The sequence below is a fragment of the Photinus pyralis genome, unplaced genomic scaffold (assembly GCF_008802855.1).
Source record: "Photinus pyralis isolate 1611_PpyrPB1 unplaced genomic scaffold, Ppyr1.3 Ppyr1.4_LG4, whole genome shotgun sequence".
In the NCBI taxonomy this organism is placed as follows: domain Eukaryota; kingdom Metazoa; phylum Arthropoda; class Insecta; order Coleoptera; family Lampyridae; genus Photinus; species Photinus pyralis.
The window spans coordinates 45,030,350-45,058,346 of NW_022170511.1; the positions used below are offsets into that span (position 1 = coordinate 45,030,350).

General features: G+C 37.6%; 5 protein-coding genes across 5 annotated transcripts in view; 2 read left to right on the top strand and 3 right to left on the bottom strand.

The window, feature by feature from the left end:
* The window catches only part of LOC116167578 (dynein heavy chain 1, axonemal-like), a 42,744-nt gene extending 32,658 nt beyond the window's left edge, over nt 1-10,086 (bottom strand). Inside the window, 12 exon segments of the mRNA XM_031482971.1 lie at nt 1,544-1,913; nt 2,156-2,415; nt 2,460-2,678; nt 2,724-2,891; nt 2,944-3,155; nt 3,205-3,340; nt 3,386-3,518; nt 3,568-3,894; nt 3,943-4,106; nt 4,153-4,260; nt 4,306-4,633; nt 9,932-10,086. Coding sequence (XP_031338831.1) covers nt 1,544-1,913; nt 2,156-2,415; nt 2,460-2,678; nt 2,724-2,891; nt 2,944-3,155; nt 3,205-3,340; nt 3,386-3,518; nt 3,568-3,894; nt 3,943-4,106; nt 4,153-4,260; nt 4,306-4,569 — 2,361 coding nt within the window. The 5' untranslated portion in view covers nt 4,570-4,633; nt 9,932-10,086.
* Nucleotides 10,087-10,283: 197 nt separating this feature from the next.
* LOC116167580 (mitochondrial import inner membrane translocase subunit Tim8) lies at nt 10,284-10,874 on the bottom strand. Its single transcript, XM_031482973.1, has 2 exons — nt 10,659-10,874; nt 10,284-10,611 (listed from the first exon to the last, which is right to left on the bottom strand). Exons 1-2 carry the CDS (start codon nt 10,767-10,769, stop codon nt 10,441-10,443), a joined length of 282 nt encoding a protein of 93 aa, XP_031338833.1. The 5' UTR covers nt 10,770-10,874; the 3' UTR covers nt 10,284-10,440.
* Nucleotides 10,875-11,516: 642 nt separating this feature from the next.
* Nucleotides 11,517-16,256, top strand: LOC116169415. The gene is made up of 9 exons (XM_031485498.1): nt 11,517-11,905; nt 11,953-12,224; nt 12,271-12,521; nt 14,611-14,787; nt 14,836-14,931; nt 14,977-15,118; nt 15,163-15,221; nt 15,761-15,881; nt 15,926-16,256. Exons 1-9 carry the CDS (start codon nt 11,593-11,595, stop codon nt 16,196-16,198), a joined length of 1,704 nt encoding a protein of 567 aa, XP_031341358.1. The 5' UTR covers nt 11,517-11,592; the 3' UTR covers nt 16,199-16,256.
* Nucleotides 16,257-20,610: 4,354 nt separating this feature from the next.
* LOC116167689 (protein AMN1 homolog) lies at nt 20,611-21,941 on the bottom strand. The gene is made up of 4 exons (XM_031483152.1): nt 21,697-21,941; nt 21,358-21,653; nt 20,887-21,267; nt 20,611-20,833 (listed from the first exon to the last, which is right to left on the bottom strand). The coding sequence occupies exons 1-4, from the start codon at nt 21,735-21,737 to the stop codon at nt 20,754-20,756; spliced, it is 798 nt and encodes a 265-aa protein (XP_031339012.1). The 5' UTR covers nt 21,738-21,941; the 3' UTR covers nt 20,611-20,753.
* A 439-nt stretch (nt 21,942-22,380) lies between these two features.
* LOC116167686 (exocyst complex component 3) lies at nt 22,381-27,795 on the top strand. The gene is made up of 9 exons (XM_031483148.1): nt 22,381-23,082; nt 23,135-23,387; nt 23,436-23,631; nt 23,744-24,280; nt 24,328-24,510; nt 26,545-26,720; nt 26,766-26,883; nt 26,928-27,077; nt 27,125-27,795. Exons 1-9 carry the CDS (start codon nt 23,067-23,069, stop codon nt 27,752-27,754), a joined length of 2,259 nt encoding a protein of 752 aa, XP_031339008.1. The 5' UTR covers nt 22,381-23,066; the 3' UTR covers nt 27,755-27,795.
* Nucleotides 27,796-27,997: the final 202 nt, after the last annotated feature.

Consider the following 27,997-nt stretch of genomic DNA (forward strand, 5'->3'; position numbering starts at 1 on the left):
TGCGGGCCGGCGAGTACGGTTACCGACAGTGGACGGGCTAAACTCTAAACAATTAAAAATTGTTTTAAGAAAAATTGGCGGAGTTTTTCAATTTTAGCGCTTTTTTGGCAAATTTATTTGTAAAAAGGTAGCTTTTAGGGGCCTATTCTTCAACTCGTAATGATGTCGTTACACAGCGGTTATCGTTCGGCAACGACTTTCTCTATTCTGTACGACATATAACAGGTAATACGGAATATAAGTGTCGTTCAATATCAAATCGTTACCATTACGAGATCGTTTGTTAACGACAATATACAGAATAGACCCCTTAATCTCACTTGGCCAGCAGCAAATGTGTGCCCGTAAAAAATTGCTTGTAGAAAGACGAGGAGTGCACGTGCCGGACCATGTAGGTAATTATCAAATTTAGGTACGGCGCTAAATGAAGTGGAGTGAGCGACATCTGGGCGCCATCCGCGAGCGTGGTTTACGAACGTGATGATTTTTAAGTATTTTTTTCTTCTACAGTTTTGGTGTAGCCACAAAGAAAACGCGCACAACTCCTGCGTGACGGAATTTTGTTTTTTTTCCTAAGGGCGAAATTAACCACCGTTTGTAAAGCGCGCATCTTCGAGGGATAGTCTACTTAGGGTGCCCAAAAGTTACTTCCGCTGCGAATTGTTTTCTTAAAGCTTGAAACGCGGTTTGTCTTTCTCGTGTCCCCACTAGGAGCTCGAGCGATGAGAAGTGCCTCAAAAATTGAGTACTATTTTGCGGAGGGTTTCTGGCGATATCCACCAAAACGGCGCATTTATTGCCTGTGGGGGCGTCAGAAGTGGGTACCGCCAAAACATGTATGTGGTAGAAGGGAAAACTAAGAAGTAGGCTAGCTCTCTCTATTAATTAAATTATTTATCGCGTTTCTGTTGATCGCATTAAATATTAAATCGACATTTCATATTTTATACTGCCTCTTACTCTTCGTTTCCCTCTCTCTCACCTGCAGTATCCCATCTCTATATGTAGGTATGTCGATGGCTAGCACACGTTCTTTACATGTAAAAAAAATTGCTGTGCCACCCGTACACCTGCGCATGCGCGATTCCGCTCTTTTATGTTGGTTACAATCAGAGGCGGATTTAGATTTCATAATATTATGAATCTGAATGTCGCAATTGACTCACAGGGCCGGGTCCTAGATATTTGACCGCCTGGATGAAAAAATGCATAGTGCAATATAATAATAATACTGGATCCGCCCCTGGTTACAATCGGTTCAGCTGTTTAGCCGTTAATGAGAGTACAAACAGACAGACCATCATCGAGATTTTGTTTCATTCAGATTCCTAGTGCTGCAAACAGGGGCGGTGACTTACAGGAGGCAACAGGACCCATGCTCCCATGCAAGGTGTAGGTACCTACTTTTTTACTGGTTTTACAAATGGACGCTGAGGTCAATTTGGAAAGTTGGGGATTGTGGCCAAGCTTAATTTTGATACAAAATTGGGATTATAATTTCAAGTTGGACTTTATGATCAGACCCCCAACTTATAATACAAACCAACAGATATTTCTTAGTAGCTTCCTCCCAACCCTTTACTGTCATGGGAATGGTTTCCATCCAGTCTCGAATTTCGTAAATATTCTCAATTGAGGTTGCTCGCTCGAGTAATCTCGCATTGAAGAATTTGTACTCCTGTATAATCTCCTCAATGTTCCCCTTCATTATCGCGGCGAACTGATCCAAAAGTTTACCGGCTATTTCCTGCCTTTTGTTTATTAGGAACGTTTTTAAGGGCTCCGTGTTAACGAAGAAGGGACCAATAACTATACTGCTAGGTAGGGTTACTTCCAAATTATCCCTCATCTTGAAGTGATGCGATATTGTGTCTTTGTATTCGACGGCCGAGTGTTGTTCTTCCAAATAACCGCTGAAATTGAGAGTATGTTCATATTTTGGCAACTACACCTTTTATTGTATCTTGTAATTTGGAATTTTTATAGTTCTGACTTACACCTCATGATTTTTAAAGCATTAAATACGTTATGACTTATTAGTCAAAATTACACGATATTAAGAAAGGCATAAATACGAGATTATGAGATTTAAGTCGGAAATACGAGGAATTAGGTCTTCAGTTAGAAATCATCATATTAAAAAAACCTGACTAACCCGATGTATGTTGTTACATCCAATGTATACAACTCCATATGCACAGAATACGTTTCAGCATACGCCAATAAAGGAATGATCGCTTTCTCGTAACCTTTCAGCATTCTTTCCCTTAGATCACAGACATCTTTATCTAAAAGCCCGACCGATGATAAATATAAATCGGATGGAAACTTTAGGTGTTTCAGCAATGAGGGGTGTACTTGATTGACACCGTGCGTTAACTTAATCGCCGAATCGTATAGAGACAATAGCACGCTCTGAAAATGAAGCTGTAAATGACCTTAGTAAAGTTCAAAATTACAGGAAATAAGCGCGGATCGGTGGAATAAAAAGCGCCACAAAGAGGGTCCATCTTCAATAGTAAACCAAAAATGGGCTGAACTTGTGGTTTAAATGGGCTATCCACAAAATTGCTCTCCCAAACGTAGTCGCTGTTCAAATGCAGGCAACATTGGCAAGGGGTTTCGACGAGATTTACAAATAAATGTGTCGAATTCTCCACAAGTAATCGAAGAGCATGCTACAATTGAAAGGTGGAAGAGCTGCTCGCATTAGAGCACCTTACCTGCATGCGATATTTCACCACCTCCATAAATCTTACTAATTTTGCGGTGTCGTAAATGTTTGGGTGCTTCTCATTTACATTAAACCACCCTTTCCCGATGTCGCCTAAGCACATCCTGATGTTTCGTGAGATATTCGATATCCAAGTCATTTTTAAAAATACAATTACCTATAGGTACATAAACGTTTGTTGAAATTATGAAGGAACCTCAGCAACTTACGTTGTCAGTGGTTCTACTTTGTACAGTTTCAAACTCCTTAAGCGTAACATGTTTGCCATAGCTGCTGGTAAAGAGCGACATGACGGCCGCCTCCATGCAGTACTTATGAACAATAGACATTCCTCTGTAGGTTTCCGGAATCACCCAAATACTCATCCATCGGAAATACTCGCGCATGTTCTTAAAGTCGGCCATGTTTGTCGCAACTCGGCCTAAAATTAACGACAGTCACCTAATCCCGTCCAGTATGTGTAAACCAACCTGTTATGGGCACACGAGGAACTTCCCGCTTGGTCAAATTTAAAAACTGATAGACATCCGGCTGCTTTTCGGCACTGTAGCGAAATTGAATTTCGCCCAAAGCCCTCTTGTGGTTGAGTCTGACTTCGAACTCCAACTGAAACGGTGAGTTCACACAATGCGTTACAGTTCACCTGGGCACCTTTTCGAAGATTTCGCGATTTTGAACTCTCGAAGCTCGATCGCGGGTGGCACTCTTGTAAATGTAACTCATACAGACCTCGTCCAGTTCATGGGTGCCGGTGAGCAGCATGCAGTCCAAGTAAAACTCGTACCTGCACCAGAACATTAGTGATTCACCAGTGGTTCTCCGGGCGGACTTACCTAATACTATTTTCGGCTTGATTCCTCAACTCAAGCGCGGCCTTTATTCTGTGCGCGAAAACCACCGGATCCTCTGCTTTGAACATTAACCGTATCCGCGGTATCGCGAACGTCCTTTGGAATCCGTCCAAAGTTAACACGTGCCACAGTTCGTCGTCGGGCGTATAGTTTGTAACGGCCACATCAGTCCACTCGTAGACGTGGTTAAGGTAATCGGGCGAGCTTGGGTGAACCAACGGCTTCATGTATACCGGAACAAAGGCTACGGCCGGTATGGGATGACGCACACCTTCCATCACGCCATGGTTCAACCAGCTCTCTGGTGATCTGCAAGGAAACTTACGGGTATCAAGTGTGATTCCGGAAATCGGAAACCTGCTGTCAAATTCCTGATCGTCGAACAATTCGAGCGGCAAATAGTTCACCGTGGTGTACAGCCCGAACTTTTCCTCGACGGTTAGTGCTTGAACGACATGGGAGGGCACTATTTGTTTCGGTTGGACGCGCAAATTTTCCAAACACTCCCTAATGCTTTGAAGCTGAAAATGTGTTACTGGCGGCAGGCGAAGAGTGCGAACTACTGACCTGGTACTGACGTCTTTTCCGTTCGATGGCGACGTTCCTGGGCAGATGGCGAGGTTCGATTTCGTGCTGCATCTGCACTTTGGGCTTGAACGCGTCAACGGGGAAAAGCTGAGGAAGACAAATGGAATTGGTGAAATAAAATCGACTAATTACGATATGTGGTTCGCGCTCGTAGCACATCCATCTTTCAGCCGGGGCTAAGAAGCTGGGGCGAGACGGTTTCGGCAATTCCTCTATTATCGGGGCGTGATGTTCGGTGCGAATTTGCCAGAGGAGGTTGGTTCGTTTACATGCTCCAGGAAACTCCTCCGCCGTATCATCTTTAAAGTCCAAGTCTGTCGTTATTTCCGAATAATATCCTCTTCGGATTCCTTTATCGCATTTTCGTTTGCTTTTCGGGTCCATCGTTTCGTTCATGTCAGCTTAATGTGACAGTGCGTAAACAGTCGAAATTATTTGTTCATTTGAATCGAAGAGGGCGCTGCCGATCCAGAAAATCGCAAATTATTAGAAATAAGTTATTTGCGAATTTTCAAAACTCAAAGGCCCATATCTTTAAGTGTTGATGGAAGAATCAAATAACCAGCCCTTAATTTTTCGAATTTTGATGTGTTGCTATGAAAGTTTGCCCTAAAATGTTGCAATAAATGTGGTAAGTTGGGCCACTATAAGCGGGATTGTAAGAATTCCAAGTCTGAGAAGCGCCTGCGTTTGTTAGCCAATTAGATATCGTCAAATCGTCTACATAGACACGAAACCAATGAAAGTTCTCAATCCAAAAATTGGAAAGTAGCCATGATTGAGGAGGTGAATGCGCTCCGTGAAAATCACACTTGGAACCTCACCTTATTGTTTATTACAATGAGGACATTGAGGCTGTATAACCGACTGTGTAGCTCAGTGGTAGAGCGTTGGGCTCTAGGGGGAAACAACTTTGAATTTTTGGCGTACACTCCTTTGAATAAATTTGAATTAACGTGAGTTAATTCGAATTAACGTACTTAAATTAATTTGAATCATCGTGAATTAATTTGAATTAACGTGAATTATTCTGAACTGTCCCGAATTAATTTGAATTTGTTTGCATTTCTACCGGGTGAATTTTTCAAAACCGAACATAGGCAATTAACGTGAGAAAAACGTTTTTTGCAGATCGTTGCTCCCCATATTAACTTAGAGGGTTCATAATGACACCAATCGAAAGATTTTCTTATCTAATGATATACAAATTAGTACATTTACAGTTGTATTTCTCATTATTTTATCAAAAATTCGGCAATAAATCCGATTACAAAAATCATGTTAAGCCATGAAGCTTGAATTAACGTGAATTAATTTGATTTAACGTGAATTAAATTTGAATTAACCTGAAATAATTTAAATTAACGCGAATTAATTTGAATTAACGTGAATTATTTTGAATTAACGTGAATTAATTTGAATTTGAATACTTGTTTCCCCCTAGGTTGGGCTACATAGCTGGGAGGTCGGGTGTTCGAACCTGGGTTGAGGTGAATTTTTCATCTGTGGCAGAGATGGGAATTACCTTAAACCAGTTTCGAGCATTCTGGCGGCTACTCAGAATTAGGTTTTCCTGCAGTTTTCCTAATTCGTAAGGTAAATACCGGAGTAGTATAGAACAACTTAAGACCTTCTGCAGGGGCACCTTTAACAAGTTAAAAAGTAATCGTAAACGATTTACATAAAGCGCATTTCCACTTGCATTCATTTCCCATTTGTAAGATGCAACTTCTATAAAATCGTAAAAATCCGGCCACAAATATGAAAGATAGCGTTGCACATGGGCAATCCATTTTTGTCGTGCTACTTCAATGTCAGCTTATGAGAAGAATTTCATTTCAATGCTTTTCTAAATAAGAAAGTTGGAACTGCGCATGCGCAAACCTAAATTTTGAAACTAATGTTAGATTTTCCTTTGTTCCAAGCGCCTAAATATCAAATTTCACTTAAATGCTTCCATAGATAAAAAAGTTGGCACTGCGCATGCGCAAAATAAAATTTTGAAACTGGCGCTAGATTTTCCTTTATTCCAAGTGCCTATGTATCAAATTTCATTTAAATTCTTCCATAAATAAAAAGGTTGGCACTGCGCATGCGCAAAACCAAATTTTGAAATTGGCAGTTGATTTTCCCTTATTCCAAGTGCCTATGTATCAAATTTCATTCAAATGCTTTTATAAGTAAAAAATGTTGCAATTCGGTTTATAAATGGTCGAGATGCGAAAAGGGCACTGTGAATTTTGAATCGATTCGATTCAACTTTTGGCGTTGCGTATTATATGGCTAAAGCTATGCCCATATTGAATTTCATGCAATTCAGTTCATAACTAACGGAGATGTAAAAGTGATCGAACATTTCTAAACAAAGTTATCGTTCACACGGACAGATAGATGGACAGACAGACAAAGGAACAGACGGACAACCCACAGGCAGACGACAGATAGCAATGCAAAATTATAAACGATCTCTAGGATCGTTAATAAACGGCAAAAGTGTAAAATTATGGAACATGTAAAAAACGGTTTTTTGTTTTTTTTACAATAACTTTTTTTGTAAGCGGTACAGAAAAAATTCCTTCCTTGGTACAAGACTCGACACCATAACGAACCAAATAGCGAAAAAAGTAGAACAATAGCTCTTAAGATAAAGAACTAGTAGCGTCGCAAAACGAGCGGACGGACGGACGGACAAAGTGGCCACAATAGCGCATTTTTTTTTTATTTTTGTAGAAATGCGCTAAAAAGCATTCTGCGGGTCACTCTGTAATTGGGCGAAAGCCTCTTGAGGGCCCAGAACAAGAGAGGGACAATAAATGAGTTCTGACTTGAGAAAATTGGAAACTATGTTCATAAAATGGGTCAGGATGTACTTATGAGACGTATGAAAATAATATTTCGCGCGCTAGAATCACATTTTTGGGGTAAAAAATAACCCCCCCACTTTTTTTACGGAAATACACGTTTTGGAGGACCAGGAATCCGAATCAAACAAAATCTCAATGCTGTCAGTCCGTTTGTACTCTCATTTCCGGTTAACCGACTAAACCAATTGGAACCAAATTTGGTACCTACACATATTCTTACACATAATTAAAGGGTATGTGTGTCCGGGATTGACAATTATTATGCAGTGTGCCGATCATGGAGAAAATTGGAAAACCAGGACAATAATAGTTATTTTTCTGAAACTACTTTACAAACAACTACTTTCGTCTCTAAAAAGGGTGAAGAAAATGTGATTTTCCTCTCTAGTGAGGAAAGTAAAAAACAATTGCTGCGTTAATCTTAATAAATGACACTTAAAATTGAAACATACCCTAATCTAGATTGCTATGTCGCAAACTCCATTATTGCATACGATAATTTTTCAATTTTGATTGTAGTTTAAGAAAAAATTATGTTTAAAACTTGAGAAGAAAATGTTTTTCAACTCTTGTTCAATTGACAAACTTTGAACTGGAGTTGAAAAACTCCACTTTCCTCTCTTCCATTCGATGCTGTCTCGTTCCCACGAGAGCGTGTAATGATGGACCTATTTTGGTCACCAATAACGATGTATAATTCTGAAATTCCAAGACTAAAAGATATACAGGCCCACGAAGGCTTAAACGCAGGATTCATGTAAGCTTTAAAATCACTCGCCATTTTCTTTTTAAAATGCGACATCCAAGATTTTCCCTCGATTAATCGAATACAACAAGATTTCTACTTGTGGGAATTTTCTTATACCAAAATGAAACAGAGCTTATTTTGGGTAAAAGGATGCTCCAAAAATTAGTACCTACCACATACTCTGCGACAAGCAGGTCTCTTGTTTAATTGAAAAATTCGGTTAAAATGCACAAACCACCACATTTCAACTCAAGAAACGCCCAATAAAAAGGTCTAAGTTTCGCAATTTTTTTGTTTTCAAATTTTCACACTTTCTGTACCTTTGGGGAGGAAATGAAAAGGACTGGAAGATGTTAACAAACTAATAAAGGCAGACGAAAAAAATGATCTCGAAAAATATCGCAGCATTTTTTAATTGAAAAATCGAGATGTAAAGATGTTAATAACTTTTATGTTGGTCCATTGACCACTCTGCATTTTCCATCATTTGTTGGAAAATTAATTGGATTCGTATGAAAGTGAAAGTGAATCGAGATTTATGCAAAAATGTGGCCAACGCCGATAACAGTAATTGAAAGCAAAATGTGAATCATTTGATAAGACAGTCATTGCCATAAAGGTAACTACAGGTAATATAAAAACCTGTTAATTTAAACTGATAATGCATATAGGTAACTTATTTTCAGGTAGTTGCTTCGTGATCCCGGTTGTTTGTACACGTATCTCAATAATTCTCATGTTTGAACTTCCATAAAAAGTGCTTCGGTGCTGTGGAATGTGAGGGTATGTAGCAGACAACCAGATGTCATTTGAATGGAACAGCAAGGTATGGAATTTTTTTGGACTTTTAAGAATCTTTGTTGTTGGCGCAGTTTATTAATGAGCTCCTAGCGAGTTCATGATTTTGGACTTTCTGTCCTTCCGTCCGTCCGTGGACAAGATCACTCCCGAACGGTTTCAAATTTTCCAATTCTGTTTTCAGTACCTATTTTGTTTATCATCATATCCGACGAAGTAAATCAGTGGCCCAGCAGCTGGTTTGCTATATTTGTTACAAGTTTATTAGATGAAGCCTCGATGACCAATATGACTATCCTAACCCCCCCCACCCTCGGCGGAGTTGTGCTTCACCCAAATAATGCATAAATTTTACATATACACATCAGTGTCCAAGATTAAGGGTGAACCATAGAAGATATCTTGTAGAAGATACAACGTTGGTCAAATTAGACAAAAGATGCATAATTAAAAGAGTTATTATAGTGCTTTAAAGAAAACCAGAAAATTCTGATTCCTTCCAAAGAATGCGAGAAAGAATGCCAGAAAAACCGAAATTTCCTGATTTCATATTTATTTTTTTTTATGTTATGTGAACAGATACAACAAAATAAAAAACACTTCCTCATTGCCACTCTTTGAGCTCTACAAGATACAGTTGAGAAATTTTCAATAAAACGATTCATTTGGAGACATCAAATTTAGTTTTTTATTTGGCCCGCAATACTTACTGTATTAAGTAGCATTTTTTATTACAAATATGCAACCATGTACCACACAAAAAAACACAAAAGTTTGCTACTATGTTGGTTTTAACAGAATGGTGCTTCTGCACATAACGCCGTTCGAGAATACCTATATATCAGACAAAATTTCTAATTCCAGGAAATTTGTCCGATTTATCACAATTTCCAACTTTTATTTTTTTACGTGTACTGTATATCGTTGAATTCCTAATAAAAAATGCTACTCAATAAAGGATGTACATTTTTTACCGGCCATATAGCAAAATAAAGTTGACATGATTTCTCAGAAAGGAAACGTTGTATTGAAAATCACCCAACCGTGTCTTGTAGAGCTCAAAAAGTGGCAATGAGAAAGTGGTTTGCTGGCATATCTTTGATCTTGTCTTTGATAGTAATCACAATTTTCTCCCAATACAGAATATTCTCCCATAGACTAAAAGTTGGATAATGACCTACATAATTATGAGCCTTTGTTATGCGGCTTCTCTTTTTGAATATTAGCAGTATCAGAGTGCGATATAAATAAAATTTACTGAGCGTACATCTATAAATGCATAAATGTTGCATAATTAGGTATTTAAATAAATATAAATCCCTAGTTGAAGACTTTAGGGAGTACTTACCTCTTCCTTGAGAACATAAGCCTAGGGCATCTGTGTGGAATAGTTAAAGAACAAGTTGTTGTGCGAAGTTGGCTGTGGAGGAACTTCAGCTCGTCCTAAATTGTTTAAGTCCACACTTCACAGACATAAAAAATTGGTTTATGGTTCACACTTCGGCGACTCAAAAATGATCAACTTGATAGCTGCCCAGGGCTAATCAGGATATCTCTACAATCTTTCCTTATCGTCAACACATAATTTTGGTAGGTCACTGTCTGAACTACTATACATCCAGTCCGATCCCAAAAATTAATTATCCGTGTTTGCCATATACATACTTAAATGGCTAATTAAGTTTACAAAAACATTCACATTATCTTTACACAATAAAGGTATCACATTTATTATTCACATTATTACAATGTCTACCAATTAGGCAAGAGTCTAACATGAACATACACTTCCTTAAACAATTTCACCCGAAAGTTGTAAGCGTTAAGACTATTGAAAATACATCAACAACAATACAATCACACACCTCCACTCTTCTGCAAAAGTTGAGCGAATCGGTTCGTAATAAGCAGCGAAACGTCGATGAATCTATCCACGCAGTTGGTCAAACAAGTCTCCGTCTTGCTATCCAGCTTACTGCCCGGCTTCTCAACGCACTTGTCCCAACAGAAATCGTTAAATTCGTGTATCTGCAATTTGGAAGTTAACATCACTCAGGCAAGATAGGAAGAAATACCTGCGCGTTGAACTGGGCCTTTTGCTTTTCGACGAATAGAAATTCTTGCAATTCCTTGTCGTCTTTGCCTTGGGGTGGCGGCGGGGCGAAGCTGTCTCCGAAATCGGTCATTTTTGAATGAATTCACTCGAAATTTTTACTAAAAAAATGAAACTTTGACAGGGGACGTTGAGCACGTGTTGATGTTTCGAGCTGTATGATGGAGGTGGTTCTTGCCATGGCTCCGTTGATGGTTCTGCAAATGTGTGTTTGACTGCTTTATCACACAATTTGCGTTGTGATTCATCATGATTATACGACTTGTGATACCATTGTAATAAGTATGCAATAGTGATATTTTTCTTTATCAATTGTTTAATGAATAAACAAAGGTTTATCTGTACATTTTTGCATTGTCAAAATACAGGCTTAATAGCCACTCGCATCTCAAACAAAGCGTGACTCATATCAAGAGCGCATGCGTTATTGGTTTATTTGAAAATCGTATTTTAAACATTTAACTATTCTTTATAAAAGAAGAAGAGCGATCATTAAAGGTTACAGGTACTGTTACAAATTTAAATAAACTTCACCCTCCCACACCCAAGAATTCTTATAAAGGTCTAGGTAAATCCACAAAAGCACAAAAGTGTAAGAGTCGCTTTCAGGTCAAAAGTTATAGGACCAAAAGGCGTCTCGATTTAGTACAAACTTTACGTATTGTGTAATTAGTACTATTATATAATGGGGTGAGATGAGATCAAGTTGAGTTGCAAGTAATTTCAAATTTTTTGAAATCTGCGCCGATTATTAAAAAATCACACATGGCGCCGATTTTTAAAAATCACGCATGCTCTTTAAAAGGGAGTCGCGTTTAAATTCAGTGGCAATGTGGCGCGTTGTTCTTTCATAACCTCACTATTTAAACTAATGCAAAATTGATAAATTAATAAAAATGGTACTTACAAAGGCAATGGAAGAGATTCGTAACGTACTCTCAAACAACGATAAACAGAATACAGCAAAACAGGCAGAAATGATAGCCACATACAATTTATCCATGTGCACTTCTGAAGATATCGCACAAATTATAGTTCCGTTCATCGACAGGCTTCTAAACAATGTCGAGCATCGCCAAGACGCCTTCCACATCCTAGATAATCTACTGCTAAAGTTGCCCATTGAACTCGTACAGGAAAAATCTGTTCTTTGGTGCCGCCACTGTATCAGCGACAAGCCTTTCACAGCCTTACAGCTATCAGTCTTAAGTAATTCGCATATTTTTCGATTTAAACGTTAATTAAGTTTCTTGCAGTTAAAATGATTCAAGTCTGTCACGGCGTTAAAGATTTTGACAGTCATTTAACACAACATTTCGCCGAGATAATCCATGCTTGTCTCTCCAAACAGCCCTGCGACGATATTAGAAAGAAGTTAGATTGCGTTACGTTGTGCGTCACTTACTACCCGAAGATGTTTGCGCAGTTTCGTAACGAAATCGACGACACTCTTAGTTTCTATTTATCCAGCAGTTGCGCCCGAGACGTTATCAAAAAAGTGGGCACCCTGTTTCACACTTTACAAGAGGTAACTAGTAGTGTCAATTCACGATAAGTTGCATTTGTTTCTACAGGTTCCCATAGTGAATCAGTCCAATTTGCAACAAAACTGGACCGCTCAGTTTTATAAATTGTGCTCCACAATTAATCACCTTTATGACGATTTCTTGGAAGGTTTCGAGTTTCACCGTCACAATTACAGTGAGGAAGTTCCGCCGTTTGATGATGTCTACCTGACTGTCTACTCAAGTGATAAAGTTGGTCAGTTCGTACAGGTGTACAATCAACTCCGAAATCTGGTAGTGTTTGCCACTTGTATGCTGGAGTAAGTATACAGTAAGCACAATTTATAAGTTTGGAGTAAGTAGAGGTAGTATACTGGATGGATGAAATGTATTGCTGGTCGCCCAGAGGAAAACCGTGTGTAGTATATTTTAAATACCTTACTTACAAGTATGACTTGTGGTAATGGCACACGTTCTTCGCTTAATGTTTGAAGTGTACTATTATATTTGTTATGGCTGGCTGGCTGGCTGTCCGGCTGAGATCTCAGCATTTACAATAGCTAAAGACTTCAAATTTTAACTAAAAGCTTTCTGCTATAGTGTAGATGTGCAGGCTCAAGTCTATTTTGAGTTAGATTACTTGTGAGATCCATAATTTTGATTTTTTTATTATTAACATAAAAAGTAGGTATGCAAAATAATACAATAGAACGAAAAATACATTAATCATAAAATCATGAAAATATACCCTGTGTCCTATTTTTTTTGAGAGCAGTCGTGTATCTCAGCTGTTTTTAAAGATAAAGAGACGTGCGGTTTTCGGGACCCTGTGCCATTTTTTTGTTAAACTTAAACAAACAGAATCAATCCAACTAAGTGCGTTTGTTTCTTATTAGATACAGGGTAAAAACGAAAAGGTTGACTTTTTGGGACGTTGTCAGTCATACCTTACTACCGATGTACGATAGAAAAAAAGGTAAAAACTACCTATATTAGATATGTTTACGTAAAATCCAGTAGTGTAGTAAAAAAAATTTGAATCACCGTTTCTGAGATTGAACCCAAACTGGATATTTTTTAAATGTAACACCCTGTATTTTAACGTCAATTTTTTTTTGTGATTACATTATTGAATCATCTTATATTTTTTTAAATTATATTTTATTTTTCAAAATGTCATGTTTCTACCGCCAGTCATTTTTATTAATTGACATCGGTTGCCTTAGGTGCCATGGATCCAATAAACAGAACAAAATCTCCATGAATCCATTGCCTACCATTTAAAAAAGTAAAAAAATAAGGTTTTTATTAATTTTTATTGATAAGATTAAAAAAAATATAGGTTGTGATACATCAATGTAATCAGGAAAAGGTATGAAAAGCAATTGACGTTAAGATATACAGGGCGTTTAAAAAAATACCAACTTTAGATCAAATCTCAGAAAGCAGCCCGTATTTTTGTTGTCATTGACATATTTTAAAAGAGTAATTTGGTGCGTATCTTTCCAAAGTGTGACAGTTTCAAGTACTTATATAATTTCTCTGAAAACAGAGGAAATTGCAATTATCGATTTTTTTATACGTACATCAAATGTGCCATTTTTCTGATCATATTCTAACAGCGAGGTATTGCTTCGTTGCTAGGAGCAGAGAAGCGGATAAGAGGCAGAGAAACTTTACTTGACCCATTTTCCATAGGCTTTTTACTTGTGGCATTTAAACCAAATCGGTCCAAGTATTTGACAGTTATCGTGTTCACAGACGGACATCTTTGATTCCTCTATAAAGCTTGCATCGCTTTGTTTTGGCGCTTAATAATCATGTCATAATAGGCTAGCGCTGAAAAAAGTAATTTAATCGCACTACGCGCTACGTTCACATTTCCAAGGTCAGCTTGATGTGTTAATTTGAAAACTAGTTCTATTGTTTAAACTTATTCACTAAGTTTCATAGATTACTAGATCTCGGTATACCCTTACCTATTTGTTAGGCAATACCTTAATGCACTAGAATTGTCGTTTGCTTGAAATTACAAAGTATTTAAACAATGGTATTGGTTATTATTATTTTTATTATAAAAAAGCGCGCCATCTGTTATATAGCACGGAACTAGTAATTTGGACCTATATTGCAGCGCCCACTGGATTCGTTGTACCAGAACTAACGTTTCTTTGTTAATTATTTTTCCCATTACATTGGCCAACTATATAAAGTATTTAAACAATAATATTTCGTTACAGTTTCAGTAATAAATTCCATACATTTTCTAATATGTAAATTCTTGTAAAGCGTGGATACAGATCATAAACTATGACAGTCTTAGGTGTACAACCACAAGTGGTTTTCCTCTTGCTCGGTGGACGCAGAATATATTGCGGTTATTAATATCTAATACGGTTCTGTACATAGGACGAGATTTTCTCAACCAAAAAAATTAAAAATATCCGTCGTAATGGACGTATTACAACGAGGCTTAACAGTGGAGACCTACGAGAAGAAAGAACCACCTCTAGAGCATGGAATAGTAACCGTATTACAGCGACATCAAATAGACCTTCTTCATTTATTTCGAGCGTTAATTACATGGTACGCTTAACCGATACCGGCCGACTAAATCTAACCGCGTCGTTGTAGTTTCAGCAAGCAGTTGCTGCCGTTGAGCGCGAGGATAACGAAATTAATTGTGACCTGTCAAGAGCTTAGTCAACGGGCGTGCTTTCCCAGGAATAGGTAAACTGAGAGTTGTGTAGTACAGGTAATGGCAAGTGTTTGTAGTGAGTATCACGTAGCGCTGTACGAGTTGATGAGTCGGTGGGTGGTTCTCTCACACAACGACGGCGATGTAATTCCGTTCAATAAAATTATTCCTCTACTTTTACTAGAAATCACGCCTACAAATGCGAGCGATATGCTATGTGTAAGTGGTCAACTGTCTTGAGCCATATTAACGTTACGTTTTAGTTGAACAAGTCTGCAAAGTCTTCGGCTTATACTGCCCAAAAGATGCAAAATATCTTAAGGTTTGTATGGGAGGTGACACTTTCTTCTTTCTTTTTAGCGCATTTTTGAAAAAAAATACGTTATTATATTCGTTATGGCTGGCTGGCCGGCTGTCCGGGTGAGATCTCAGCAACTACAATAGTTAGAGAGTTCAAATTTTCACTAAAAGCTTTCTGATGTAGTGTAGATGTGCAGGCTCTAGTCTATTTTGAGTTAGATTACTTGTGAGATCGATAATTTAAAAAAATAATTTCGATATGATTTTCGGAGGTGCTATAATTTTATCGTTAGATAGCGCTACCAGTTTAAAAACTTAATTCTTTACTTTGTGATTTGTTTTACAAAATAAAGACGTATCCTCAATTGAAATTAAATAAAATTAATTATTTTACGCAGCAAAAATTACTCGTGAGATCGATAATTTTAAACTTCGCTAATAAAATACTGACCTGTATTACCAAAAATGCGCTTTAATCATGCATATGCTGATTTACAACTTGTTTTGTAGTTGATGTTTAATGGATCCACCCTGTATACTGATGAATGTTTTTATCAACAGGTCACAAAAAATTGAAGATCGAAGTCTTCAAATTGACGAAAGGGCGTGCACTGTCATTTTAAAAGCTTTAACATGCATGATGTCGACAGTCGAGCTGGGCCTCAACGAAGCTAACATAAATGTAAGAACGTTTGTCCGCTACCGTAATTTAAATTTTTACTGCAGGCGCTATTTCAAGTCCTAGTGCAAGTCATCGAAGCGATACAGCGCGGTAACATTTCACATCCGTACACTAACCAAGAATGTGTCGCGGCCTTGTACAAGGCATTTGCCTCGTTATTCATGCAAGAGTACTACAGGAGGCGACCTTTTTACGAATTGGCAATAAATATACTGAGAGATGGTCAAAATTGTGACGTTAAGAATGACTTTCGCATTACTTACGTCATTATGGAAGCGTTGCAGATTATTACCAGCATGTGCAGATCGGCCTCGTAGACCATCGGACCATGTTTATATGTGTTGGACGTTTTGTAATAAACGTGTGAGTGCCGAATCAAGAGTATTACTATTACCATTGAATTTATAATAGTTATAAATTCAATGCTATTACATAGAAAATGTGCCTGTATAAACTTATAATTTGTCGTCCAGAATAAGTCGGTTTCGCACACAGTGGTTATGATTTTAACTAACGGCTATGCAATAACAGAGCTGTCAATTATTAACGAGCGGCAAAAAGCGAGTTGATGATTTTGGATTTTCTGTCCATCCGTCCGTCTGTTTGTGTGCATAATAACTCGCAAACCGTTTCGAATTTTCAAATTCTGTTTTGAATGATAGATGGTCAATGGACTAACTGATTAAATTTTGAGTATATGAACTTTTTGTCCGTCCGTCTGTGTACATGGTAACTCTCGAACGTTTTCGAAATTTCCAATTCTGTTTCCAGTAAAAGATAGACAATGGTCAATGGACCAATTGCTTAAATTTTGGACATTTGGACTCTCTGTCCGTCCGTCTGTGTACATGATAACTCGCGAACGGTTTCGAATTTTCCAATTCTGTTTTCAGTAAAACGTAAAAATTATTAATTAATTAATATTATAATAATTAATTAATTAAATAATTAATTAATTATTAATAAAAAAAAAACGTAAAATTGGATTAACTGATTACATTTTGATATTTAGACTTTCTTTCCATCCGCCTGTGTACATAATATCTCGCGAACGGTTTTAAATTTTGGTCATTTGGACTTTTTGTCCATCCGTATGTGTACATAATACTTCGCGAATGGTTTAAATTTAATTGAGACTTCAAAAGTAGCACGCTTTGGTTCTTCCGTCGCGGTCGTTTTCATATAAACAGCATTATCACATGTTCTGAGCGTCATTTTATGTCGTGCTTCGCGTCCCATTTGAAATAAGAATAACAAATGTCATTATAATGCATAATAATCTGTTTCACTTTATCCACCCCTGAGGTTAAAGTGGTCACTTTATCTACCCTCGCGGTTAAAGGGCAACTGAGTCATGCCAATCCCCATAATAGTATATTATGTCATAAGGGTGCAATAGTGCGTATTACAGGTGAGTAGAAAAATTGCGCCGCGAACCTGTAATACGCAAATTATAACCGAATTCGTAGGTACCATGAAAAATAATAATGTACTTAAATTTCGTGGATTATGTTTTTCTTAAAAAATATTTTTTATTAATTTTGGAACACTTACAAACCGAAAAAAACCGGAATCGACACCGGAACCGAAAATAATTTCTGTCGCAGAACCGGAACCCTTAAAAATGTATTCTACCTACGTAGTGTGGAACCAGAATCTATAATTTATATGGAATCCAGTCCCTGATGCGCACATCTGATTTTTACAATATGCGATACGCTTGTCTTTACTAAAACTGGCCCGTATGGCGCAGTTCATTTGAAGCTGGACTGTGGTACTAAGGGTCCCTGGTTCGAATCCGGGTTCGGGCATGGATATTTATTTATTTATTTACGGTTGACCATTATAACAAAAGAGAAAAAAAAATACTTTACATATTATAAGAAAAATGAAACATGAAGAGCAGTGTGTAAGTGAGCCAAACAACTATGAGATTTTTAACATAGAATAGATAGAAATAATATACAGGGTGACAATTTGAAAACTTACCACCCCTCATATCTTAGTAAATAAACGAGATATTTAAAAAAATCAAAATCCGTTTCGGTAATTTGGAGGGGGAATCACAATGACATAGTTGGCGACGCACCCCCTCCAACTCCCTGCGCCCCAGCCACCCCAACTTTTAAATCTTAAATAGTGACCCCCCATGTGTGATACGTCGTTGGAAAGCTCTGAAAAAATGCTTTCCAACCATACCAAATAGCATTACATTTAGGTTAGTAATTATCGTGCAAATCAAAAAATAAACATGGAAAATCGTATTTAACTTGAACTTCCAAAGCCGACTCGACAGCAACTCATTTTTGATCGCCAGTTATAATCTATTCTCAAACTCTTGTCGAACCTTTCCAATGTTGGTTTTGCAATATTTCGACATTCTTGAATTATTCTCTGTCTTAGTTCGTCTATGTTCGCCGGTTGCGTTTTAAATACGACAGATTTCAAATGTATCATATTAGTTTATTTTTTGATTTGCACGATAATTACTAGCCTAAATGTAATGCTATTTGGTATGGTTGGAAAGCATTTTTTCAGAGCTTTCCAACGACGTATCACACATGGGGGGGTCACTATTTAAGATTTAAAAGTTGGGGTGGCTGGGGCGCAGGGGGTTTGAGGGGGTGCGTCGCCAACTATGTCATTGTGATTCCCCCTCCAAATTACCGAAACGGATTTTGATTTTTTTAAATATCTCGTTTATTTACTAAGATATGAGGGGTGGTAAGTTTTCAAATTGTCACCCTGTATGAATGGTTAAGTATTAGAAAAGCTAAATAACTACATAAAACTAACTCAAACGATATACAAGGTGGAAATATAAAACTAAATATTGTTACTCCAAGACAGATCGATTTTCTATAAATAATAATTTTTTAAACAAAGATATAGGGAAACCAAAAAAACTGAAATTCTTGCAGAGTGTTGGCTGAGGTGCACTAGAAATGGGAGACGAATGTCCATATTTGGTTTTATGATAGGGTACATAAAATGTAGGTGCACTAGGTACGTAATGTTTGTAAATGTATAGTGGGTTGGGTTGGTAGAGCAGCCTTGACTGAAACCCCGCCCACTCACAAATAAAGCCAAAAAAAAAGTAATTTAATGTCGTTAAAATTTTAAAAAAATATATAAATAAGAAAGTTGACATTGTGCCGTTTTCGCATGCGCAAATTAAACAAAGATTTTTCTTGGCTAAGGTGCTAAGGCTGTAATAAGTTACCGAATGCAACAAAAAAAACCTAAATATCTTGAAAATTAAATCATTAGTACCCGCTCACGAGAATGTACCATGTGTCCTATTTTGGTTGAGACTGCAGAGTATTAGTTACAATGGATACAATAAACAAAACAAAATCTCCATGAATCCATGGCCTGCTATCTTTAAAAGTAAAAAAATAAAGTTTTTGTTCATTCTAATCGCTAAAATTAAAGAAAATATATAGGTTGTGATTCTATAATTGATTTTCGAGAAAGGAATGCAGCCTCCCCCCCCCCCCCCCCATTTTCATTACACCAATGCTATAATGACCTGTAACCTGTTCAATTCCACCTGGCCCGTAAGTACCCAGTCCGCCCCTGTCTTAGACCATTAAGTGGCAGCGTGACAGTTCGCATTATTCAAATTTTCAAAAGCTGCCGAGAAAGTCAACTTTTACAAGTGAAAAAAAGGTTAATATCATCATGGCATCATTGAGGCTAGTAGTGATAAAAAGATTATTATTATTATTATACCTTAAATTGGCATTTCTATAGCTTCTAAACTTCCTGGGAAAGAACACAAAGAAAAAAACTAGTGCAAAATTATTCTCAGCCAAATTTTAAGCTTTGTAAACCAGCCAGTGCATTTTGGGCACTTTTAAAGCTCTTGACCAGAACTTTCCGGCCAACCTTATAGCATTGTATAACCCCAATCTCTTTTCTCAGCTCAGAAAAGGGACGTGGGAAAACCATAGCATGATTGGAGATACGCCGTAAAGTTTTGAAAGGGGCTAACATTTAATTTTTTTTAAATAACATTCAATTGCTTATTACCTTTTAAGAACAATTAAATAATAATAAATGTCTTTATTAGGTATTTAAACAAAATAAATATTACATAGGTATGTATGTTAAAGGAGACGCTTAAGGGCGGAGTTTAATCAAGAATGGAGCAAACTTGACCGCTCTTTCACTCAACCCATAAAATAAAGCTGTACAATTCTGCAAAGAACATAATATCTTTAAAACGGTGCTGGAAACTTTTGAATAGGGTTTCAAATTACTAAAAAAAGACACCAGCATGATCTGGAAATGCTCTAATGCTTCTTGGTAAGCTGTATGTTTTTTGAACTTTTCGGGTACCTCATTGAAATTAAATAAAATTTCACGTAGGTATACACAAAAAATTTCTTCTGGTACTGTACTAGGAGTGACTGAACAGAAAAGTGTTTTCCAAGACGTTTTAAAAAATTGCTGTGCCATTTCCTCTTTTTTTTTGGCGGTTCCCTGTTTGTGTTTCAATATTCATGATAGTCAAGGAGGCTGGGGCCGTAAAGATTTTTTATAAATTTGTTTTGTATACGCTTCATGAGCTTTTCCTGTACCATCAATTAGCACATTGAACCCTTGATAAAATGACTTGTATTTACATCAGCTATCTACTGTGGTGCTATGACTAATCTGTCAACCAACATTTGTGGTTTCTTTCCGGGGAAACAATTCTTGGAAGTTCCATATAAACACAATGGTAAATTAAAACATTTAATATCGAATGTAGACCACATAGCTTAATATTAGCAGACTTAGTAATACAAAATTAATACAGCTAAACTATCACACTAAGTTTAATAAAGTTCACAGTTTGATTAATAAAATATCGGGGGTCTTTTGCTACCAGGAGATAGTCCATGTCAACTGTTTTAAATTTTTCAATCCTCCCTCTTCCATTTTCTTGAGAGATGTGCCGTTATCTACAAAAAATAACTTTCGGAGAGGGCTTTTACAAATAGCCGTGGCGTCCTACCTTTGCACTCGGTATTATGAAATATAAGCACTTCGATATTGGGGCAAAACTGAATAACTTCCGTCAAAATGTTATCGGAAATATTGCTACAATGCGATATACGTAATTCCTTTACTTTTTCGCCGCTAGGTCCTTGCACCAACTTCTCGATCCCTTTATTGCTAACCTGCGTCGCGGAAAGTGTAATCCATTGCAAATGTTGCATGACCGACAGGGCCCCAGCGGCGGTATCGGTGACCTGTACACAGCCACCCACGTCTAATCCGGACAGGTTGGGGCAACTTTTCGCGACCGTAGCCAAGACGTCATCGTTCACGGCGTAACAATTTGACAGTTGTAGCACAAACAAATTTTCCAACGGTGATAAAAAATCAATTAAAGCTGCAAATTAAAATTGTAGAACGCGACCTTTACAGTGAACGTAACACCAACACCTTGAAATTTATAATTATGGGTCAATGTCAAACTCACCTTGACTACTTAAGTCGTAGTTTTTAACCCGTGTCAAGTACACCTTTCTTAAATGATGACAACCTTTTAAAAGGTCTAAGATTTCGTCGTTAACGGTTGCCGATGTGAGGTCAATCTGTTGTATTAAAGGATGAATCAGCATTGACAGGGCATCGTTAAACATGCATTCCTTCCAAAAGAATGAAGATGACAAAAATCTTTTTAACAGTCTACTTTTTAAATTTGCCGGAAAGTACCTTAGGGCATTGCTATCGTTGACGTATTCCGATAGGTTTTTTGTAACGTAATCGACGCACCTGAAATTGCAAAATTATTGAAAATACTATTAACGTCACTTACAGAGAAATGAGTGAATCTGTTCTTCTGGGAGATATTTCCATTTTTTCAGGCACCGCAAACGCCAATTACAAAAAAATGTGATGCAATTAAAACTCTTCGATTAAGGTGAAAATAATTATACGACGCACATTTACTGGTAATTACCGCAACCGCATTGGATAATTACCGTTATCGTTTAATTACTGCCATGGTTACTGTTTACAGTTGATTTGTTTACGACGGAACTGGCGTTGTGGATAGCATAGCGGCATGTGCGACTGGTGATTGAAACTGGCTAGAATATTATTGGATAACCGGGAGACGTAATGAAGTCCATGCAAATACAAATTGGCTAATGGCATTTGGACCACAATTAACAAAACATAAAATTAAAAATTATGATATGGACCTGGCAACAACGTCAGTCTGCCCTTAAATTTGTCAGTGACGTCACACGTCGGACCCTTATCTTTAGGGTATGGGGCGCATCGCATAGACCACAGATAAAATTGGTTCCTTCCAATTCAAGGATGCGGTGCTCTGTTCGAACTGGGCCGCCGGTGGTGGATGCGCCCTAGTCAAAACCCCAAAATACGTACGAGCGGAATATTAGTAATGAAAAGTAGGTACGCTTAAAAATTATAGGGTCAATCAGAGTAAATGCTCCTACTGTGAATAGATATATAGTCCTAGAAACCGACACTTGACAAGTAATTAAAATGATAAGAATCTTCACCTTAGCCTTTTCCTTGGTTCCTTTTTCAGCAAAATCGCTTAAGTCCATCAATCTTTATTATTAGCCAGCTGAGCAAAACCTTTTACAAATTAACTTGCAACAAAATAAAACCTAAATTCAATTTTTCCTTTCTTTTCTTTAAATTCCACTTCTCACCTCCTCCCCATCATCCATTACCTCACCCAGTGTCAATTCCACCTCCGTACAGTTCCATAATGTGTTGTATGTCCTCTCCGCATATTGTATGTTTTCTTGTCTCCATTTTTTTATTGATCAGTTTTGACTCCATCATCAGTCAGATCTTGTCGAGGGCTTGTCGATACCCACGTCCCGTTCATCTGCAATGAAAAATAAATAAGATTAATTAAAAAAAGCGTCATAGTTGTCGCCCTAGATTTGCGCGATTCATGCAAGAAAAATATCCCCGGGCTTCTACAAACGGCATGTATCCATTATTGTCCTTATAATCGTTGAATTTTACCGCTTAAATTTTTTGGTGCAAACGGCCATAAGAAAGTTAACAATACAGCCGACTTCATTTGAAACAGACTGTATATTTTACAACCCTGCACGGTCACGGATGCATAGCCGTCAAGTGGCTGTGGCTGCTGGTGCGTGTCCGATGTTTTGTTTTTATTTTCGTTCATAACCTAAAATGGAGAAAATAAAAGGCAAATACCATTCAAACATTTAGAGGAAGTTGCTAAAATTTCATTATTTCAGCCCAGGATAACAAAATAGATATCGCCCAATTGAAAAAAGATGCCAAAGAATCCGCCACAAACTCTGTCATCAATATGTTGCAACGGCCAGGGCAGTTGGAGAAAGTGGAGCAGTACAAGCGAAGGCTGGTACGTAAGAAAGCTTCCGTTGAGGCCTTGCTTAAATCGGCAATGCAAAGTAAACTGGACGGTGTGCGAGTGGGCTTGAATCAACTTGGTACGTGCCTGGGCGTCGTTAAAGAATTGGAGACGAAGTAAGTGCAATTGTATCGTGTTGAATCCCAAATAGCGACGTGTTTCAGTTTAAAAGTGATCAACAACTTGTTTGTCGAAGCACCTGTTTTGTATAATCAACTTAGCGAGGTACGAGAGGAAAACATGCGCCATTCTCAGTACGTCACGGCTAGAGAAAACCTCAAGCACATCTTTACAGTTCCGGAAAGTGTAAAGAAAACCGAGCAATGGATTAATGATGCCAAACTTTTACATGCACATCAGGTAACCTCTTTACTGAGGGGTCTACTTTTCCCCATGTAATCTCACCGAAATTAGTCAGTGGCGGTAGACCCCTTGCCCCATATTACCATGTCGATCACTTACCTTGTTTTAGTGTTTGAGAGATTTAGAAAATTCCCGAGACGACCTCCTCTTCGAACTACACAAGCTACCCAACCAATCAGCGCACGATATAGCGATGCTAAAGGCTTACTTTGCCGACGTCGAAAAGCTATCCGACCTACTGGGGAAACAGTTACGTTTAGTAATGGCACGAACTTTAAATACCGTCCGTAAGGAACCCACGATAATCGTCACGGCGTTAAGAATAATAGAGAGGGAAGAGAAGGCGGACGACGAGGCGACGAAGCACTTTAAGCAAAGCGGATTTATTCCGCCCGGTAGACCGAAGAGGTGGAAGGCGATGGCGTTTGAGGTGTTAGAGAAGGCGGTCGCCACACGAATCGAGGGCACGCAAATCGAAGAGCGCGACGATAACAAACTTTGGATTATTCGGTACCTCGAACTGATACGCCAGCTGATTTTGGAGGATTTACGCGTCGTGAAAAGTTTGTGCATCCCTTGCTTCCCTCCACGATACGACATTATGAATCGATACGTGCATATGTATCACGTTTGTTTATCGAAACATGTAAGTTGGCGGAGGTGGGATGTTGTAATGCATTCAGTAATTTTCAGCTGCAAGAAATAATACAGAATGGTTTGGAGGGAAATGAGTATGTTTCGATTTTAGCGTGGATTTTGAATACATACAAAGGGGAGGAGCTCATGGGACATCCTGATTTGAAGGAAAATACGGCTGGTTTGGATTTACTGTTACCTCAAGCTGTATTGAAAAATTTGCAAAATCAGTATCTAAAGGTACAGTTACACTACAAAACTGTTGTCACCATTCTTGTGAGCCGATAGGTTTCAGAATGATTTGTGTCGTTGTATTTAATAGTTTAAAGCAGGGTTGTCCAAAATACAACTCGGAGGGCCGCAATATAACACCTTTGTGTGCAACTTTATCAGTGATATTGTGCATATTTCATATTTGAGGGAAATTTATACACTTTGGCGACCTGCCTTACGGCTCTATCATTTAGGAGATATGTTCAGCAGGTGCACGGTCTATTTCGAAGCTGACTTTATTGGCTGGTTTTGATTGACTGTTTGTTTAGGAAATCTAAAAGAACTTTAAATACGGGAGACAATTTGCCAATTTTTGTTACACGATTGTTTTCTGAAATAAGAACAAATGAATGCTGCCTTATTATGGGAAATGAAATGTTAAACAACTTTCTTATAGAAAATTTTTGTATACATTCAATTACCAATATATATACCATACATAATGGGCACTCCGTATAATGCAATCTTTTGTTTCTGATATAAAGCAGTTCTCAATATTACCCACATTTTCCCATTCTGAGTCATGATGCATTGCTGCATTGAATTTAATTCCAGTTTAATTCATCAACACAAAAAAATACCTTTAAAAACTTCATCGAATTCCGTCCACATTCTTCTATTATCTGCTGCTCTGTCACAAGTAACTCCATGTATTGGAGCTCTAGATTTTTCCAACTTTAATAGTTTGGTGGCACTCTCTGTAGTTAAAGAAGAAAGGAAAACAAACGCACGGTGGGCAGTGTTGTCCGGTCATTTTGAGGTGCATGTTTATTATCTCCAAAATCTTGAACGTCAATCAGTTTCATTGCTTTCACGTTTAAGTTGATACCTTACATTTTATAAAAACTGAGTATAATGTATTTTTTTGGGCCATCTGTAACTTAAAGGTCTCAAAAAAATGTTCATCCAGGTCACATTTCAGATTCAGTATCTGCAGGGTTTAAGACGCTTCTTTATTACTACTCATGTGGCATGCTGAAATACAGGGTGCCCATTATGTATGGAATATAGTATATATCTCGGTAAATATCGACTGTATACAACATTGTTCTATATGAAAGTTTGTTAATATTTTATTTCTCTTAATAAGGTAGCATGAAGTTGTTCTTATTTCAGAAAACAAATGAGCAACGATAGCAATTCATTACGCTTATTTGATAGAGATTTTTTTTCTCTTTTTGATGACATAATAGGTTAGTACCCTTATACACGAAATTTTTTCAAAAAAGATTATAATTACATCAATAACATTAATCTAGATATCCTACATCAAAATAAAACAAATGAACGTGTACGTTTCTTGAAGACAACAAAATTAGCAATTTTTCCCAGAATTCTCAGACATTCATTTCAAGCTTTCCGTGATAGGTTAGTTCACTGCCTTGCAGTTAATAATAAAGGATTTTTGAACACTTATTGCGATGAAAACCATTTTATTGCTCATTTTATTTTGTCTTCAAGGTTTGTAATAAGAAATGTACACGTTCATTTGTTTTTCTTTACGTAGGATATCTAGATGAATGTATAATAAATTTTTTTGAAAATTTTCCTTGTATAAGAGTGCTAACATGTTACATTATTGAAAAGAGAAAAAAAATCTCAAATGAGACTTATGATAAGGTGCACTGCGATTTAAAAAAATTCAATTGTTTTTCGTTGCTCATTTTTTCACTCTTTATTTATTGTCCCCCTCTTGCTTGTGCCCAATTTTGTTATCTTAACACCACTGTATATGATAAGATGGTTCTCATGTTTATTAATACTAATCTGCTTGGTTTTAAATGCGTCCTTTCTTCTCTCTGAACATACCATGTGGATTGTGGTAGCCCAATGCTCATCAAAAAGTTTGTAGCTCCAATTTTGGCTTTCTTCCTACTATTTCCAGAGATCAGGCGAAACGATCCCTTCCTAACACCCTCTAATTTTCCAATGTTTGCCCTTCACCAGTAACACATTTTCCATTTTTCTTTGACAAAAAGAAATACTACACTACCATTACAGAATATGGAAAATAATTACGTCGAATGGATGCAAAATACGTTAATTTCCGAAAAGCAAGAGTGGCGCTCCAACAGTCCACCCGAAGAACCCCGCGTCGATCGCTACCTTCGAACTGCGGCGCCCGTCATAATATTTCAGATGATCGACCAAAACTTACAGGTCACGAAAACCATAAGGTAACCTTAACGATTTTCGGTTCCCGATACATCTCCATTTTGTAGCGAGTCTCTGAGCAACGAGGCTTTACTGCTCAGTATCGAGCAGGTGATCAAGTACGGGCAAATTTACAGGGAGGCGATTGTCGAGTTTAAAAATAAACACTTTGAAGATCGTAGTCAGGTGATTTTACTAAGGAAATTCGCAATATAAAATGGTTTTTTCAGGTGCCTTTCTTTACCCAATATATGATTACTATCGTAAATAATTGCTTGCAATTGGTCGAACTGGGAAGCCAGTTCGAGAAGCAGTACCTGAGTCAGGGCTTCTCGAAGCAGCAGTCTGAGTGTTTTAAAAGATTCAAAGAAGTTTATTATGTAATTTGTTTTAGTACCGTGCCTTAATTTTTAAACCCTGTTTTTAGTGCTTAAGAGACGAGTCCGGCAGGTATTTACTGGAGGAGGTTTTTCTGGACTTAGATAAACACTTTGAGGAGCTTTTTGTATCGGGTCGTTGGCTTCAAATATCGCTTCCCGTGGACACGATATGTGCGACACTAGAGGACTATTTCCAGGATTACAATCGGCTGGTCGAGACTAATTTTAAGTTCGTCATCAACGAAGCTCGGCGATTGGTGACGAAACGATACATCACCGCAATGCTATCGAAGAAAGTTTCCTTCAAGACGTACGAGGAATGCCAAACTGCGGCTAAGCAGATTTTTAAGGAGGTCGAGCAACTACGTAAAGTATTCTTGGTGTTTGCGTCCAACACGGTGGAGGGTGACGATCCCCTCGACATAATTCTCATGTTATCAGAAATTTTAAAGTGTGAAGATGATATGATATCATTCGATCTGCATAGGCTAGTGGAACAGTATGCTGATATTACTGAAGATCATCTCCACAGACTTCTCAATCTAAGAGGTGACCTACCTAAATCGGACCTAAAGGAGAAAGTGAGTTTTGTAATGAAATCTTCCAAGCCGAAAATGCAGTTGCAGACGTCTATATTTAGTCAGCTTGTATTTCAAGATAGAATTATTAATTGGTAGAGTAGTTTGATTTTAATTGTTAATAAATAATCAAGTTATTAGTATGTTTTGTGGACGAAAAGATTTTAGCTTTTTGTTTCGTTCCAACCAAATCGCATCCTTAGACCCTGGGAGAATAATCAATATTTTATTTGTCAGTTTTAAGCGTACTATATTGAAATACTTTCTGCATATCACAATAGAGGGTGAGTGAATAGTAAAAACTTAAAAATAATTGCAAACAATCTATGTAATAACGTTACT